Source organism: Crinia signifera, chromosome 2 (genome assembly GCF_055691185.1).
Source record: "Crinia signifera chromosome 2, ASM5569118v1, whole genome shotgun sequence".
Classification (NCBI taxonomy): domain Eukaryota; kingdom Metazoa; phylum Chordata; class Amphibia; order Anura; family Myobatrachidae; genus Crinia; species Crinia signifera.
The window spans coordinates 2,165,534-2,183,851 of record NC_139218.1 but is presented as its reverse complement, the minus strand read 5'-3'; the positions used below and the strand labels follow the sequence as shown (position 1 = coordinate 2,183,851).

At 52.6% G+C, this 18,318-nt stretch overlaps 1 protein-coding gene across 1 annotated transcript in view; it reads right to left on the bottom strand.

The window, feature by feature from the left end:
• The window catches only part of AGPAT3 (1-acylglycerol-3-phosphate O-acyltransferase 3), a 45,826-nt gene that overhangs the window by 8,592 nt on the left and 18,916 nt on the right, over positions 1-18,318 (bottom strand). The window contains 4 exon segments of the mRNA XM_083171439.1: positions 5,345-5,498; positions 17,526-17,585; positions 17,587-17,639; positions 17,642-17,687. Of these exon segments, the coding sequence (XP_083027565.1) occupies positions 5,345-5,498; positions 17,526-17,585; positions 17,587-17,639; positions 17,642-17,687 (313 nt within the window).

The window sequence follows — 18,318 nt, the reverse complement described above, 5'->3', positions numbered from 1 at the left end:
CTTTGATGGGAGGAGGGAGGGAGCAGCGGCACGGGGCTGGGGAGATCAACGCAGATCTCCCCAGCGCTGACCTCCCGTCACAGCGATTGCCGGGAAAAGCCGCTGGTCGCAGGAGCATGCTCTTGCGACCAGCGACCATTAGGCAGTGCACACGGGAGCGCGCTCAGCGACCATATTCTCAGCGATTTCACATGAAATTGCACCCGTGTGTACTCACCTTAAGGAGGTTTAAGACTGGTTACACCCTGTAAGAAGGTCTGAACCTCAGGTAACAGCTATCCTTTTCAGAAAGAAAATTGACAATGCAGATAACTGCACCTTTATAGACTGTAGTAGACTAAGGCCGGCAGAGAAACCATCCTGCAAGAATTCCAAAAGTCTCGAAACCTTGAACCTAGACGTGTGAACTCTGACGTTCACACCACCTGATGTAGATCTTCCAGACCCAATGGTAATTGGCTGCTGACAAAGGCTTACGAGCCCTGAGCATGGTCTGTATAACCGCATCTGAAAACACCTTTTTTAATAAGGAGGTTTCATAAGCCACGCCGTCAAATTTAGAAGAGCTAGGTTCAGGTGTAGAAACAGTCCTTGTTTTAGCAAATCCGGTCGAAGAGGCAGATGCCAAGAGTCCGTCGACAAACTCAGTATGTCGGAGTACCCTGACCTCCTGGGCCAATCCGTGCAATCAGTATAGCTCGCACACTCTGGCCCTTCAGTCTCTTCAGTACCCTCGGGATCATTGGAAACGGAGGAAATATGTAGATCAGGTTGAAACACCAAGGAATCGTCATGGCATCCACTGCCCAAGCTGACGGGTACCTTGACCGGGAACAAAACCTCGGTACCTGACAGTAGTTCTTTGATGCCGTTAGGTATATCTCTGGTAGCCCCCAGCGGTCCACAATCTCCTGGAAAACTTCCTGATGAAGTGCCCATTCTCCCTCCAGCAAATCCACTCTGCTGAGGAAATCCACTTCTACATTCCGGATACCCAGAATGAACACAGCTGACAATACAGGAATATTGATTTCCGCCCAGGTGAAAATCCGCAATACTTCCTTCATTGCCATCGTGCGGTGAGTTCCACCCTGGTGATTCAGGTAAGCCACTGTTGTGTACTCGTAGCGGTGATCCTTTCAGAAATTCTTCTGCTTGACGCAAGGCATTCCAGACTGCCCGAAGTTCCAGGATATTGATCAGAAGCCTGGATTCTTCCCTGGACCAGAGACCCTGTAACCTTAGGTGAAGGACAACCACCCCCCAACCCCTGAGACTGGCATCGGTCGTAATGACCAGCCAATCCCAGGAGCAAAGGGAACGTCCCAGCTGTAGAGTCTCTACATCTGTCCACCAGTTCGGGGATTGTCTCGACTCCTGAGACAGAACTAACTTTTCCTGCTTCATAGTCTTTGCGTTCCCCGACCAGCACGACAGGATGTTCCACTGAAAAATCCTCGAATGGAATCTGGTAAACTGAAGTGTCTCGAATGTTGCCACCATTTTCCCAAGCAATCGTTCTCCCTGCCACACTGATGGTGCAGGAGCTTGTAAGACTGTCAGCACCACCTGACGAACCTCCAGGTGTGTGTCCAAAATCACCCCGAGAAATTGCAGACTCTGCGTGGTTGTCAAATGAGACTTGGGGAGATTTAGCACTCAGCCCTGATCTCTTAAGAATTGTGTTGCGATGCTCAGATGTTCCTGAAGCTTCTCCGCCGACTCCGCCTTGAATAAAAGGTTGTTCAGATAAGGAATAATTACTATACCTCTAAGTCTGAGCGCTGCAGCCATGACCGCCATCACTTTCGTGAATACCCTTGGAGCCGTTGCTAGACCATACGGCAGAGCTTGGAACTGCCAATGGTTCTCTCCTACCGCAAATCTGAGTAGAGATTGGTGTTCCTTGTAAATGGGTACATGTCATGTATCCACAGATGCCAAAAACTCTCCCGGCTCTATGCTTAAGAGCACTGAGCGCAGAGATTTTAAAATTTAGAATAAGCCTGAAAGACCAGTCTGGTTTGGGGACTAAGAAAAGGATAAAAAAAAATCCCTTCTTCCTTTCCTCCTGAGGCACCGGGACCACTACTCCTTTCTCTTTGAGTGACAAGGCTGCTCCCAGAAGGGCGGACCTCTGAGATGCGGTCCGTGGTAAAGGAATGGCAGAAATCTCTTTGGAGGGACACCCCTGAGATTTATCCGGTAACCTTCGGAAACAATAGAATAAACCCAAGGATCCCCTATGGGGTCCTTCCACCTGTCCCGACCCCCCCCCCCCCCCCCCCCACACTCTGAGCCCAGAACAGGGAGCCTCCACCCCATCATGCAGAGGACATATCCTCACCTTTTCCTGTATGTTTCTTTGTAAAAGCCCCAAATCGTGATTTGAGGATCTTTCCTCTACTGGCCTGGAATCTACCACGCCCTGCCTGTCCTCTGTTAGACGCTCTGCCACGGAAGGACGAGCGAAAGGACGAGCGAAAGGACGGCTTAAAGACTCCAAACTTAGATCCTGTAGATTTAGCTGCAGTTGGGAGAAATGTTCTCTTTCCACCCGTAGCCTGTTTTATAACGGCTTCCAGTTCTGTCCCAAATAGTAACTCGCCCTTAACGGCAAAGTTTCAAGGGACCTTTTTTGATTCGCTATCAGCCTCCCATGCCTTTAGCCAAAGTGCTCTTCTAGCTGTAACTGGAGGTAGCGGAAACCCTAGACACCATCTTAGTGCCTTCCTCACCGGCCTCACACATAATCTGCAGCACATCTGAACTTGTCAGCCAGTATAAAAGCTTCTGAGTCATGGTGGAGCTGACCGCTCAGAGCCTCCGCCCACTTGCTCTAGCCACCCAAGCAGAAGCAATAATGGGACGTAGCGTGAAACCCACGCCGTCAAACACAGCCTTACGACAACCTTCCACCTTTTTGTCCACTGGATCTTTAAAGGCCGCACTCCCTTGCACTGGCAATGCTGTGGACTTAGATAATCTGGCCACAGATGAATCTACCAATGGAACCTTTTCCCATAACTTTATACGTTCCTCCGGCATGGGGTACATATTAGCATATTTCCCAGACATTAACAATCTCCTGTCAGGTGTTTTTCCTGCTTCACCCAGCAAAGAAACCATCCCTTCATCAGAAGGAAAACCAACAGGGTCCCTGCGACTCTTTGAATACACAGTGCGCAGGGGCTTTCTCTTCCTCAGAAAGATTTAAGGTCTGTTTCACTGCCAAAATTAAATCCTCAATACCAGGAACCAAAGCTTCAGATTCATCCCTCCGGTCCCAACCCAAATCCTCCTCACATACACAGTCATCATCAGAATCCACATTCAGAGGCGGCGTAGAAATAGGCTGTCTCAGCACAATATCCTCCGAGGATTTAGTAAACTTCTCCATTAGGGCAGTCATCTTATGAACCCCCTGAGCAGTGTCCTGCATAGCTTGCAACAAAATGGGGTCCCCCTGAGCCGGGGTAAATCGACCCCCCAGAAGTCTGAGAAGGGGGGGATATGGCCAGGAGACCCTAACAAGGAATCCTTCTGCCTATTTAAAGCCTCTGTTAAGGCATTCATAGACCTGCCTAACGCCACAGCCCAGGCTGGTTCACAAATCCCCTGTTCACATGGAAATTTAGCATCACATTTATTACAGTAAATAAACATGTCCAGCGCTCCCTCCTCCATTGCAGCAGAAGTGCACCCTTCAGTCACACAATGCAAAATGTCAGGCACCGCACAGAGCAATGTATCAGTGTACTTCTCTTGTGCTGTATTGTCTACCAGCGACCAGCGAGGGAAGCGCTTTCCAGGAGAGGCTGAAGTCTGTGTTAGAAATCCACCTCGTCAGCTCCGCAGTGCACAGTGCAGGAAGAGACCAAGTCTCTGCTTCAGCGGGGAGGGTAGCCTTTTTGCCACTTTCTCCCCAATTTAGCCACTCCCACAAGTGCCTCTCCTATCCTCCAGTGTCTCCCCTTCAGAATGGGACCACTTGAAGTTGTCCGGCAGCACCGGCATCCTGCAAAAGACTTAAACTCCCTGGCGAGATCTCAGTCTTTCAGCTCTCTAAGATGGCGACCGCCATCGCGGGGAGTCCGTCCCCCAAGATCCGCTTCTGCAAGGAGCCGGTTAGGACACCCCCGGAGCCCAGGAAAAACCTCTTTAGCTGAGAGGTTAAGTGCTGTGCAGAGGGAGCGGACAGCTTCCCTCTGCACAGAGAGCTGACAGGACGCGCTTCTGTCAGCCTCTGCTGCACTCTCAGTGTGTGTGAACTTCTGTGAAGTAACACACTGGCAACCTGCTCTAACTAGTACATTAATAAAACAATAAAAACCTAACTAGTCTAATAAAAATCCAAAGAAAAAAGTGCAGCTGCTCAGCATAGCACCCACTCCTGTGGGCACCTAAAACGAACTGAGGCATTATGGGATGCAGAAGGGAGGAGCCTGCTCCCAAAGAATTGAAGCATAGGTGCCTGGCTCCTGCGGACCCCTCCTACATCCCATCGTGAGCTGTGTCACCGGACTGGACGAAAGAGAAAATCCATTACAGTGATTACTCAATGCAGGGACAGATATCCCATTACATTCTCAGGAAAGCACGGGTCTATACATTCCATTAGCCCCAGGGGGATCATGTGGATGGATAACCAATTATAGCTCCAGGAAGATTGGGGCCACTCGACCCGGGGAAAAGTGAGGGGCCACGCAACCCGCTAGGGCTGGGGTAGCCAACTCCAGTCCTCAAGAGTTACAAACCGTTAATGTTTTCCAGATCTCCTCACAGATTCACAAGTAATTAGCTCCACCTGTGGATCTTTGAAAACGTTCAGTTAGTAATGAGTGCACCTGTGCAGCAGCAGGTTGTCTGGAAAATGTGAACTGTTGGTAGCTGTCGAGGAACTGGGGGGGGGGGGGGGGGGGGGGGGAGAAAGAGCGGGGCCGCGCGACTCTCCAGGGGAACTGGGGGGGGGGGGGGGGGGAGGGAAGAGCGGGGCCACGCGACTCGCCAGGGGAACTTGGGGGGGGGAGAGCGGGGCCGCGCAACTCGCCAGGGGAACTGGGGGGGGGGGGGGGGGGAGCGGGGCCGCGCGACTCGCCAGGGGAACGGGGGGGGGGGGGGGGGAGGGAAGAGTGGGGCCGCGCGACCTGCCAGGGGAACTGGGGGAAAGAGGGGCCGCGCGAGCTGCCAGGGGAACCGGTGGGGATAGAGGGGCCGTGCGACCCGCCAGGGGAACCGGGGGGGATAGAGGGCCCAGACATCCCACTAGGGATACATTTACATAAACTGTCAGCATGTAAGATACAAAACACCAAATAGAACAAAAACAAACAGGCAGACATACCTGTCCCCCGCAGACACTGGATGGCCGTAGTAAATCCCCGGGTCCGAGGCAGGAGATGATGTTTCAGACGAGCGAGTCCTTTTTTATCTGCAACCTCCATACTGATTTTATGCTTTGTCTCGGTGAAACGTGTGCCCTCACAATACAGCAGGAACTGCACAGGAAGGAAGGAGACATTGGATGCCACAGGCCATTGTGCCAGTACAGCTGGACTCATCGCAATACTAGCGCATGCACTCAGTATGGCACCAAGTGTAGAACAGTCTGACAGACGGAGCAGCAAGAACATCATTTATGAACAATCATCCCTGGAACCCCCCCATCTATTTATAGGAGTACGGATATGGCCTCTAAGAAGCAGCGCCAAGCTGGGATAGGGAACACGTTTTACCAGCTCACCAGTGAGGCCAGACAGCCAGAAACAATGGGAGTTATGTCTTACCTGTTAAATTTCTTTATTTGAGGACGTCAGGGGCCACAGGCTAAGGCTGGGTAATGGAGTAGGAGAGAGAATTCCAGTACGCAATAGGTTAATCTTCTCCTGCCTCCCAGTCAGCGGGGCTCCTGCCCTCCTCTACCCGCCTCCAGGCCAGGAAGCTCAGTTTTTAACAAGCCAAGGCAGGAGAGAAGGAAGAGAAGCACCATACGCATTCTGAAGACCGCCTAGTTCGCACAACAGAGGAACTAGGCAACTATAACAGTAACAGAAACTAAAGCAGGTGCGGCAGGGAGGGATCCCTGTGGCCCCTGATGTCCTCAAAGAAAGATTTAACAGGTAAGACAAAAATCTAATTTTATTCTTTGGGACACGTCAGGGGCCACTTCTGTGCAGTAGCAATTACACTCTGGCCAAAAGCAGAGTCCTGGGAGGCAAATGTATCAAATGTGTAAAAGCGCAAGAAGGTATTGGCCGATGACCAAGTCCCCGCCTTGCAAATTTGCTCAGCCATTGCACCGCCTGAACAGCCCAAGGACAGCCCCACAGACCTAGTGGAACGACAGAGCTGACATGTCAGACACCATCTAGGCCGAAGCATGAAAACAGTCTTCCAGGTGAACCAACACAAAGGTCCACTGACCATAAGGGATCAAACGGTCCCACAGGGCAACAAAGAGGATGGATATGTAGGACGCCCTGCATGAATGTGTGGACATCCGGTAACCATGCAAACTTCCTTCAGAACATGATTGACAAAGCCAAAACCTGTTCCTTCAAAGAAGATAAGCACAATCCGGCCTCGAAGCCCTTCTGTTATAAGGACAGAATTCTGGCCAAGCAGTAAAATCCTGGGAATGGTGTGGGAAGCACAACAGCATAAAAAGTAAGCCCGCCAGATGCGATGGTAAGCACCGGCTGAAGGAAGGTTTGCGTGCCCTGAGCATGCTTTAGAATTACTCTGGAGTTAAAGCCTCTGGCTCTTACCAGGAAGGTCTTAACAGCCACCCTGAGAGAGCAGGTCTGGATGTAGAAGGATCGGAGGGGCCACTGACACTGGCCTGTATATCAAGAGAACCAGATCCATCTGAGCCAACTGGGAGTCACCAGGATGTGCCACCCTCTGCCTTCAACTTGCAGATCACTCTCAGGAGGAGCAAAAATCGGAGGAAAGGCGTACATCAGAGCAAACAGCCACGGGGCTGACAGGGCATTTACCATGCAAGCCTGGGTCGTGTGACCTGGACCTGTATAGGGTGACCTCGTGGTTGTGTTGCAATGCCATCAAGTCAACCTCAGTTCTGCCCCAGCATTGTACCGCATCTGGAATACCTACAGATGAAGGGCCCATTCGCCGGCATCCAGAGTCTGACGGGAAGTCCGCTTCCCAGTTCAGGACTCCCGGGATAAAGATTGCAGAGAGCAGGGTTCTTCTCTGCCCATTGAAAAGTGTGGGATGTCTCTGCCACGGCAGCCTAACGCTGGTGGTTAATATAAGCCATCGTTGTCGCATTGTCCGTCTACAAGGCGACACTCGAGCCAGGTTTCCTCCAAGCAAAGTGCCCAGAAGACTGCCCTCAGTTCGAGGACATTAATCGATAGTTGGGCTTCCTGTGTGTTCCAAAGTCCCTGGAACGATCATTGGCAAGTTACTGCCCCCCACCCATGGAGGCCGGCATCTGTGGGGAGGAGAGGCTTGTGGTGGATCCAAAATGGTCTCCCCGCTGTGAGGTTCTGGTCTAGAAGCCACCAGCAGAATGAGAGACTCAAATCCGGGGACAAGGCTCTCAGCTGTGACCGGATCTTGGTGTAGGATCCCCACCGCTTGGTGAGGATCTCCCGTTGTAGCGGATGGGAGTGGAATTGGGTGTATTTCGCCATGTCGAAGGTCGATACCATTGAACCTAAGACCCTCATGCAGGCATGAAATGACACCCATCTGAGGTAGAGGAAACTTATGTGGGACTGCAGTGTCCGTTCTCTGGCAGGTAGATCTTTTGACGTACAATATCCAACTGTGCAGGAATCATGGACGACTTGAGCCAATTGATAATCCAGCTGTGATGTTCTAAGACCGTCACCACTGTCGTCAGATGGTACTTGAAAAATCTTTGCAGATCGTGCCAGAATCAACAGGTCATCCAGATACGGAAGTATACGGACTCTCTGGTTGCGGTCTGCTGCCCATCACTGCCATGACCTTCGTAAACACCCAAGGGGCAGTAGACAGTCCGAAAGGCAGAGCCCGAAACTGAAAAGGGACAGTCCTGCACGGCTAACCGCAGGAACTGCTGATGTTCCGGCCTGATGGGCATATGCATCCTGAATCTCTGCCAAGTCGGCAAGAACCGCAAAAACCTTCTTCCTGACAGCTATTCCACTACTGAACAATGTACTGTAAGATACTGATAATCTAACACCTAACTGCTCTGTCTAACATTGCAAATCATAGCATGTGAATTGTCATTTGTATGTATGTCCTGTTATCCCTCTTGCACCATGCTTGAAGCTGCACTATATCCAAAAATGAATTCCTAGTATACATGGCCAATAAAGTGATTCTGATGCCCAGGGATGCTGGTGTAGATACCCAAACCCCGCTGAGACAAAAGGACCGGTGCTATTACTGCAGATTGCAGGAGCTTCTGGACTGACTGCTCCAGAGCCCTCAACCTTTCTAAGTCCCTTGTGGAACAGAACAAGTTTGGTGGATAACCCTGAAGGTTAGAAGACATCCCAAAGACATGCGTCTGTTGGGTTTTTCAGACGTCTGGCTGGAATCCACAACAGGCGGGATCCCCCAGGTGGATTCCCGCCCCATCATGCGGAGGGTGTGTCCTCTGGCTTAAGATAAGGGTGCCCGGTAGCCCTGGGATGCTTACGCTTGGGTTTAGAGGACCTGCCAACCTGGGGTTGGGTTCTTCAAAAAGAATGTCCCCTACCCCTGTCCTGGAAGCGAAAGAACTGGAAGCCTTTTGTAAATGTCTACAGGAAGGAATCCCTGTGAGGAGATGAGACGCTAATTTTTCATTTCCTCTGCAGAATGTCTGGTGAGTGACCGCTGCACCGCAGGTAGCGGGCTGGTTCTGGTGGGGGGTGTTCATTGTAACAGGGGACTTGTGTGTATGTGACGTGTCAAGTAGGTAAAGGAATCCAGGCTTTCCTGTCCGTTTGGTGGATATTCTAAGGAAATTGGATTGAACCTTTTGGGCTATATTCAGGATTTATTAAGGACATTAAAATACTTGAATTGATCTATAAATGTAAATGTCCCAGGCATGTACATCTCCTGCACAATGCTGATTGGGTGGAATTACCCCCTGTGGTATTCTGGTTGGTATCTGAATGCTGTAACATCTGTATGCCGTGCCTCCTAGAGATACATAGGAGAGGGTCCTTTCCAGGGCTTATATTTGAGTAATAAAACATCTTTTGCCTCAAGACGACCGTTTTCATCTCAGCCTGTACTGGGTAAAGGTTCCAACGTCTTCAACTTCCGCTCTGGTCCATGACCAGTGCGGAACCAATTGATGTCAGCTGGGAGGGGGGGGGGGGGGGGTGTTGCAGTGATAACCCTGACCACTGCGTAGTGGGTGGAGTCAGTAACGGGCGGTTACTAACGGTAACAGGGAAGCCCCTATTGGCCAGGTCCTATGAGACCCAAAGGGCAGGCGTCCAATCACAAGCTCCTTAAGCAGCTATGGCAGACTGGAGCAGACGCTCTAGCAGTGAAGCAGTGGATCACTGGGTGGCTCAGCAGCTCTCCATGTCCCTGGTCACATGTACAGTAGCTGAGGGCAGGAAGGATCAGTGGCGGGGATATGCCACCTCCTGTCCCAGCTGGGTGAGGAGAGCCCACTGCCCCTGCTAATAAGGATTGGTCTCATGCAGCACCGGTAAAATGGTGGGGATCCGTTGCACGCCGGGTGGCCTCGCTTCCAGCGCTGCTGCCCACACACTATTTCCCTGGTCGTCCAGCAGGAGCGAGTGGGGTCCTCAACGTCGGGCTGCAAAGCCGCTAATAGCGGGAAGCTTGTTTCCTTCAATCAGTGCCCCGATGCGGCTGTACTCTCCCGAGTGCCTTGGGACGGTTGCCGGGCCCAGGTGATGGAGAAGCAACGCTGGTGTCTAATAGACCCCCTGCACTGCTACTGACCAAGTCCGTGTAACAAATAAGAATAAAATGACGTAGTAAGGCTGCCTATAGCAGCCTCTCTGTAAGGTGCATGTTGCAGCCTGCCATCACCAAAAAAACTGTATTACCTGGTCTGGAGGCGGGGTAGAGGAGGGGAGGAGCCTGGCTGCCTGAGGGGGAGAAATTTTACCTCTAGGGTACTGGAAACTCTCCCCACTCCACTACCCAGTGTTAGCCCTGTGGCCCCTGATGTGTCCCGAAGAATAAAAAGGGTCTATAGCTAGATATAGTGCACACCCTGAGCTGGGATACAGAACGCATTTTACTATCTCACCAGTGAGGCCAGACAGCCCGAGGACCCGGGTACATAGCTAGATATAGTGCACTCCCTGAGCTGGGATACGGAACGCATTTTACTATCTCGCCAGTGAGGCCAGACAGCCAGAGGAGCCGGGTTTATAGCTATAGTGTCCTCCCTGAGCTGGGATACGGAACGCGTTTTACTCTCACCAGTGAGGCCAGACAGCCCGAGGAGCCGGGTACATAGCTAGATCTAGTGCACTCCCTGAGCTGGGATACAGAACGCGTTTTACTATCTCACCAGTGAGGCCAGACAGCTCGAGGAGCCAGGTATATAGCTAGATATAGTGCACTCCCTGAGCTGGGATACGGAACGCATTTTACTATCTCACCAGCGAGGCCAGACAGCCCGAGAGCCGGGTACATAGCTAGATCTAGTGCACTCCCTGAGCTGGGATACGGAACGCATTTTACTATCTCACCAGTGAGGCCAGACAGCCCGAGGAGCCGGGTACATAGCTAGATCTAGTGCACTCCCTGACCTGGGATACAGAACACATTTTACTATCTCACCAGTGAGGCCAGACAGCCGGGTACATAGCTAGATATAGTGCACTCCCTGAGCTGGGATACGGAACACGTTTTACTATCTCACCAGTGAGGCCAGACAGCCCGAGGAGCCAGGTATATAGCTAGATATAGTGCACTCCCTGAGCTGGGATACAGAACGCATTTTACTATCTCACCAGTGAGGCCAGACAGCCCGAGGAGCTGGGTACATAGCTAGATATAGTTTCCTCCCTAAGCTGGGATACGGAACGCGTTTTACTCTCACCAGTGAGGCCAGACAGCCCGAGGAGCCGGGGTACATAGCTAGATCTAGTGCACTCCCTGAGCTGGGATACAGAACGCATTTTACTATCTCACCAGTGAGGCCAGACAGCCCGAGGAGCCGGGTACATAGCTAGATATAGTGCACTCCCTGAGCTGGGATACGGAACGAGTTTTACTCTCACCAGTGAGGCCAGACAGCCGAGGACCCGGGTACATAGCTAGATCTAGTGCACTCCCTGAGCTGGGATACAGAACGCATTTTACTATCTCACCAGTGAGGCCAGACAGCCCGAGGAGCCGGGTACATAGCTAGATATAGTGCACTCCCTGAGCTGGGATACGGAACGAGTTTTACTCTCACCAGTGAGGCCAGACAGCCGAGGACCCGGGTACATAGCTAGATCTAGTGCACTCCCTGAGCTGGGATACAGAACGCATTTTACTATCTCACCAGTGGAGGCCAGACAGCCCGAGGAGCCGGGTACATAGCTAGATATAGTGCACTCCCTGAGCTGGGATACGGAACGAGTTTTACTCTCACCAGTGAGGCCAGACAGCCGAGACCCGGGTACATAGCTAGATATAGTGCACTCCCTGAGCTGGGATACAGAACGCGTTTTACTATCTCACCAGTGAGGCCAGACAGCCTGAGGAGCCGGGTACATAGCTAGATCTAGTGCACTCCCTGAGCTGGGATACAGAACGCATTTTACTATCTCACCAGTGAGGCCAGACAGCCAGAGGAGCCGGGTACATAGCTAGATATAGTGCACTCCCTGAGCTGGGATACGGAACGAGTTTTACTCTCACCAGTGAGGCCAGACAGCCCGAGGAGCCGGGTACATAGCTAGATCTAGTGCACTCCCTGAGCTGGGATACAGAAACGCGTTTTACTATCTCACCAGTGAGGCCAGACAGCCCGAGGAGCCGGGTACATAGCTAGATCTAGTGCACTCCCTGAGCTGGGATACAGAACGCATTTTACTATCTCACCAGTGAGGCCAGACAGCCAGAGGAGCCGGGTACATAGCTAGATATAGTGCACTCCCTGAGCTGGGATACGGAACGAGTTTTACTCTCACCAGTGAGGCCAGACAGCCCGAGGAGCCGGGTACATAGCTAGATCTAGTGCACTCCCTGAGCTGGGATACAGAACGCATTTTACTATCTCACCAGTGAGGCCAGACAGCCGAGTACATAGCTAGATATAGTGCACTCCCTGAGCTGGGATACGGAACGCATTTTACTATCTCACCAGTGAGGCCAGACAGCCCGAGGAGCCGGGTACATAGCTAGATATAGTGCACTCCCTGAGCTGGGATACGGAACGAGTTTTACTCTCACCAGTGAGGCCAGACAGCCCGAGGAGCCGGGTACATAGCTAGATCTAGTGCACTCCCTGAGCTGGGATACAGAACGCATTTTACTATCTCACCAGTGAGGCCAGACAGCCCGAGGAGCCGGGTACATAGCTAGATCTAGTGCACTCCCTGAGCTGGGATACGGAACGAGTTTTACTCTCACCAGTGAGGCCAGACAGCCGAGGACCCGGGTACATAGCTAGATCTAGTGCACTCCCTGAGCTGGGATACAGAACGCATTTTACTATCTCACCAGTGAGGCCAGACAGCCCGAGGAGCCGGGTACATAGCTAGATATAGTGCACTCCCTGAGCTGGGATACGGAACGAGTTTTACTCTCACCAGGGAGGCCAGACAGCCGAGGACCCGGGTACATAGCTAGATCTAGTGCACTCCCTGAGCTGGGATACAGAACGCATTTTACTATCTCACCAGTGAGGCCAGACAGCCAGAGGAGCCGGGTTTATAGCTATAGTTTCCTCCCTGAGCTGGGATACGGGAACACGTTTTACTATCTCGCCAGTGAGGCCAGACAGCCCGAGGAGTTGGGTACATAGCTAGATATAGTGCACTCCCTGAGCTGGGATACGGAACGAGTTTTACTCTCACCAGTGAGGCCAGACAGCCCGAGGACCCGGGTACATAGCTAGATCTAGTGCACTCCCTGAGCTGAGATACAGAACACGTTTTACTATCTCACCAGTGAGGCCAGAAAGCCTGAGGACCCGGGTACATAGCTAGATATAGTGCATTCCCTGAGCTGGGATACAGAACGCGTTTTACTATCTCACCAGTGAGGCCAGACAGCCCGAGGAGCCGGGTACATAGCTAGATCTAGTGCACTCCCTGAGCTGGGATACGGAACGCATTTTACTCCTATGGAGAATGGCTGTGGTGATGGAGGAGAACGTGGGTGAGTAACGGCTATGAGAACTATCAGATAGTGCACAATGTACAACATGCAGCCAGACACGGATTACTGCAGGACACAGCAGCCCGGACAGAATAACCCCCAATGTATAACAGGGCTGGGCAACACCGGCCCTCCAGATGTTAGTGAACTACACATCCCAGGATGCTTTGCATTAGTTTTGCTATGTGGCCATGCTGAAACTGATGCAAGGCATGCTGGGATGTGTAGTTCATCAACATCTGGAGGGCCGGTGTTGCCCTGCCCTAAGTACAACACGCAGCCAGACACCGATCACTGCAGGACACAGCAGCCCGGACAGAATATCCCCCATAGTGCACAATGTACAACACGCAGCCAGACACCGATCACTGCAGGACACAGCAGCCCGGACAGAATAACCCCCATAGTGCACAATGTACAACACGCAGCCAGACACCGATCACTGCAGGACACAGCAGCCCGGACAGAATAACCCCCATAGTGCACAATGTACAACACGCAGCCAGACACCGATCACTGCAGGACACAGCAGCCCGGACAGAATAACCCCCATAGTGCACAATGTACAACACGCAGCCAGACACCGATCACTGCAGGACACAGCAGCCCGGACAGAATAACCCCCATAGTGCACAATGTACAACACGCAGCCAGACACCGATCACTGCAGGACACAGCAGCCCGGACAGAATAACCCCCATAGTGCACAATGTACAACACGCAGCCAGACACCGATCACTGCAGGACACAGCAGCCCGGACAGAATAACCCCCATAGTGCACAATGTACAACACGCAGCCAGACACCGATCACTGCAGGACACAGCAGCCCGGACAGAATAACCCCCATAGTGCACAATGTACAACACGCAGCCAGACACAGCAGCCCGGACAGAATAACCCCCATAGTGCACAATGTACAACACGCAGCCAGACACCGATCACTGCAGGACACAGCAGCCCGGACAGAATAACCCCCATAGCGCACAATGTACAACACGCAGCCAGACACCGATCACTGCAGGACACAGCAGCCCAGACAGAATAACCCCCATAGCGCACAATGTACAACACGCAGCCAGACACCGATCACTGCAGGACACAGCAGCCCGGACAGAATAACCCCCATAGTGCACAATGTACAACACGCAGCCAGACACCGATCACTGCAGGACACAGCAGCCTGGACAGAATAAGAGGACGCGTGTCCAGTAGGAGGAACGGGTCCCGGTCCTGTGCGTTACTGGCATCTGATCAGGTGTACGCCATGGGAAGTACCATGTATATCTGTACCGCGCAGCGCGGTCACAATCACCATCTCAGATACTCATCACTTCTATACTGGGCTTTAGTACGGATACAGTGACCACTAGAACCCTACCACGTGGCGATAGTACGGATACAGTGACCACTAGAACCCTACCACGTGGCGATAATGACTTCACACTAAGCATCGCGCTGGGTTATTGTGGTCAGTGTGCACCACGTGCTGCCACACAAGGATAATAGGGATTCCCTTTGACAGTCAGTAGCCGCATGTTACTGACTCCACCCACTGCGCAGCGGGCGGTTGCTAATGGCGACCCCTTACTTGGAATCAGGATCCTCCCTCTGACTCTTAGAAGCTCATATATCAGAGTATGTCTGGGCACTGCCGCAACACTCCATGGGCAGTGCCATCTAATGCCCACTGGCAGGGAAGCAATAAGCTTGGAGACGAAGCTCAGTCCAGAACAATCCGCGCTATCCAGTGGTCGCAGGGTATAGATGCAGACACGAGATGGTGCTAAGGGAGGAGGTCAGCAGCAGCACAATCTGCCATGTCCAGAGGGATACACACAGTGTGGCCGGAGAGCCCAGAATACGTGGTTAATGGTCGCCACGGCACTGAAGGGGTTAACCCTCCGTGCTGTGGTGCCACCATGGACAAAGGGCGCTTGGCGCCAAAATTCAAAATGTACTCAGCGCTAGCCGCCATTTGTTTAAATGTGTACAAGTCCCCCAATGGTTGATGTGAATGGGCACCGCGGCACCGATCCCTCTCCGGCAACCGCGGCCACCCTCCATGTGCCGACCCAGGGGAAGGGGAGCCGGGGACACTGGTACACTACAGCCCAGTGAGGCACACTTAATCCCTGTGTAAATGTAAAATGCACTTACATGGTTGTTGTGTCCCAGGGGAATCCAGAGTCCTGTGTGGGCTTCTGGGTTCCCCCAGTCTTTGCCACAAAAACTGAATTCTTTAAGCTGGTAGCAGGGAACATCAGATTTTCGAACAAGCTGAGTGGTTCCTTGGAGCACCCTGGGGCTCTCCGTCAGCGGGCAGGGGATCAGGGCTGCCCATCTCTGGAGCTAATGGCTGGGCTAGAGGAGTTTAGCTGGACCCCTGGAAGGCTTCTGGAAGTAGGTTACGGACAGAAATCTTCCCCCCTCCCCAGACAGACCGGCACCTGGGTGGTACCTGGCCCCCAGGTGGGCTGTGTCATCAGAGGAGTAACCACTCCCTCCGTCCATAAAGGACAATGCAGAGTGTAACACTAAGCTGATTGGTTGGAGACCACAGGGTGGGCTTACCCCCTGTGGTAAATTGTGTATTGGAGTAGCATAGGGCTTCTGCCCTGTGTAAAATTGTACTTGAATGCTGTAACAGCTGTATGCTGTGCCTCCTAGCAAATGGAAGAAGAGACCTTTTAAGATATATTAGCAAATAAACATCTTTCTGCCTCAAGACGACCGTTCTCATCTTGTGACCAACAGAATTACTGCAATAATTCCATTCTCCAGCTGTTCTGGGTACAAGGGTCCAGCGTCTGCCAGCTAACGAAGCAGTGTTCTGGTCCGTGACCAGAGGGGAACCAACCGACGCCAGTCGGGGGGTGGGGTGTCAGCAGCGGGTCGACGCACACACTCAGGTTGTAGTACTCAGGTGCCAGCATTTGGACCTGAGGAGGTAACGGTAGTTCCAGTCGCCACCCAGTAGGAGCTTAGTGATGGCAGCGATATCCCCGCCCACTGCGCAGTGAGCAACAATTGGTTACTGATGGCACAACTACCAGCTTGTTCCGAGACTTCTCCAACTGTGCCCAGCACACTAACTATACAGTTACACCGCATTTAATATTCCAGTTCAGGGGATTAACCCTCTTAGCGCACAACAGGATAGGTTACCGCGGACCATGAGATATCTCCGGTGTACTATGCACTCCAGCTCTGTGTACCTGCTGTGCCGCAGAGCTGTCACCTCCGGGTCACTGAGGGCCTTTCTGTCACCTCTCCTCCACAAATGTAATAGTCTCTGGGCTCATTGATAAAACGTATGCAATATACATTGTGCCCTAGCAAAATCAGCTCCCAATGACCAAAATATGACAGCGGGGAGCACCAATTACCATACACAACGAGTTTTATCACTCCTTCTAGTAGATACCAACCTTATCTCTCTCACTGTGTATAACACACACACACCCGGAAAGGCAGGCAAGTTCCACACATCCCGCTGCCGCCGGATCTGGACAGCAGCCCAGAGACTGCGCCCTGCCACTGCCGGATCTGGACAGGCAGCCCAGAGACTGCGCCCTGCCACTGCCGGATCTGGACAGCAGCCCAGAGACTGCGCCCTGCCACTGCCGGATCTGGACAGGCAGCCCAGAGACTGCGCCCTGCCGCCGCCGGATCTAGACAGGCAGCCCAGAGACTGCGCCCTGCCACTGCCAGACCTGGACAGGCAGCCCAGAGGACTGCGCCCTGCCACTGCGGATCTGGACAGGCAGCCCAGAGACTGCGCCCTGCCACTGCCGGATCTGGACAGGCAGCCCAGACACTGCGCCCTGCCGCCGCCGGATCTGGACAGGCAGCCCAGACACTGCGCCCTGCCACTGCCGGACCTGGACAGGCAGCCCAGAGACTGCGCCCTGCCACTGCCGGATCTGGACAGGCAGCCCAGACACTGCGCCCTGCCACTGCCGGACCTGGACAGGCAGCCCAGAGACTGCGCCCTGCCACTGCCGGACTGGACAGGCAGCCCAGAGACTGCGCCCTGCCGCCGCCGGATCTGGACAGGCAGCCCAGAGACTGCGCCCTGCCACTGCCGGATCTGGACAGGGTCTTTATAAGCAGAAGGCACACATTAAGAAAGAGACATGTTTTATGTATATGACACATATGTATGAAAGTGGGCACCATAAGACACCCGTCGGCACTCACCCACATGTACTCCGGGTAGTCCCGCAGGCTGTGGAGCCCCTGGAGGACGTTGTCTCGATCCTTCTTCCCACTTGCGTTTACAAAAGACTATTTCCAGAAAGTACCACGTCCACCAATAAGCGGAACCATTAGAAGCTCTTTCTTTGCCAGGACCTTCGAGCTCTTTGAGGTTTAAAGAATTAAAAAGTATAACAAATAATAAACAACTGAAGACTCAGAGAAACTGTGAAAGACATGTAAGGAAAGGGATACAGCTAGGACCATAAAATGTGTAAGGTGAGGTGGAGCAGAGACCATGAGACGTGTGGGTGGAAGGAGATGGTGCTAGAGAAGATGTGTAAGGTGAGGTGGAGCAGAGACCGTGAGACGTGTGGATGGAAGGAGATGGTGCTAGAGAAGATGTGTAAGGTGAGGTGGAGCAGAGACCGTGAGACGTGTGGGTGAAAGGAGATGGTGCTAGAGAAGATGTGTAAGGTGAGGTGGAGCAGAGAGAGTGAAACATGTGGGTTGGAAGGAGATGGTGCTAGAGAAGATGTGTAAGGTGAGGTGGAGCAGAGACAGTGAGACGTGTGGGTGGAAGGAGATGGTGCTAGAGAAGATGTGTAAGGTGAGGTGGAGCAGAGACAGTGAGACATGTGGGTGGAAGGAGATGGTGTTAGAGAAGATTGTAAGGAGAGGTGGAGCAGAGACAGTGAGACATGTGGGTGGAAGGAGATGGTGCTAGAGGAAGATGTGTAAGGTGAGGTGGAGCAGAGACCGTGAGACGTGTGGGTGAAAGGAGATGGTGCTAGAG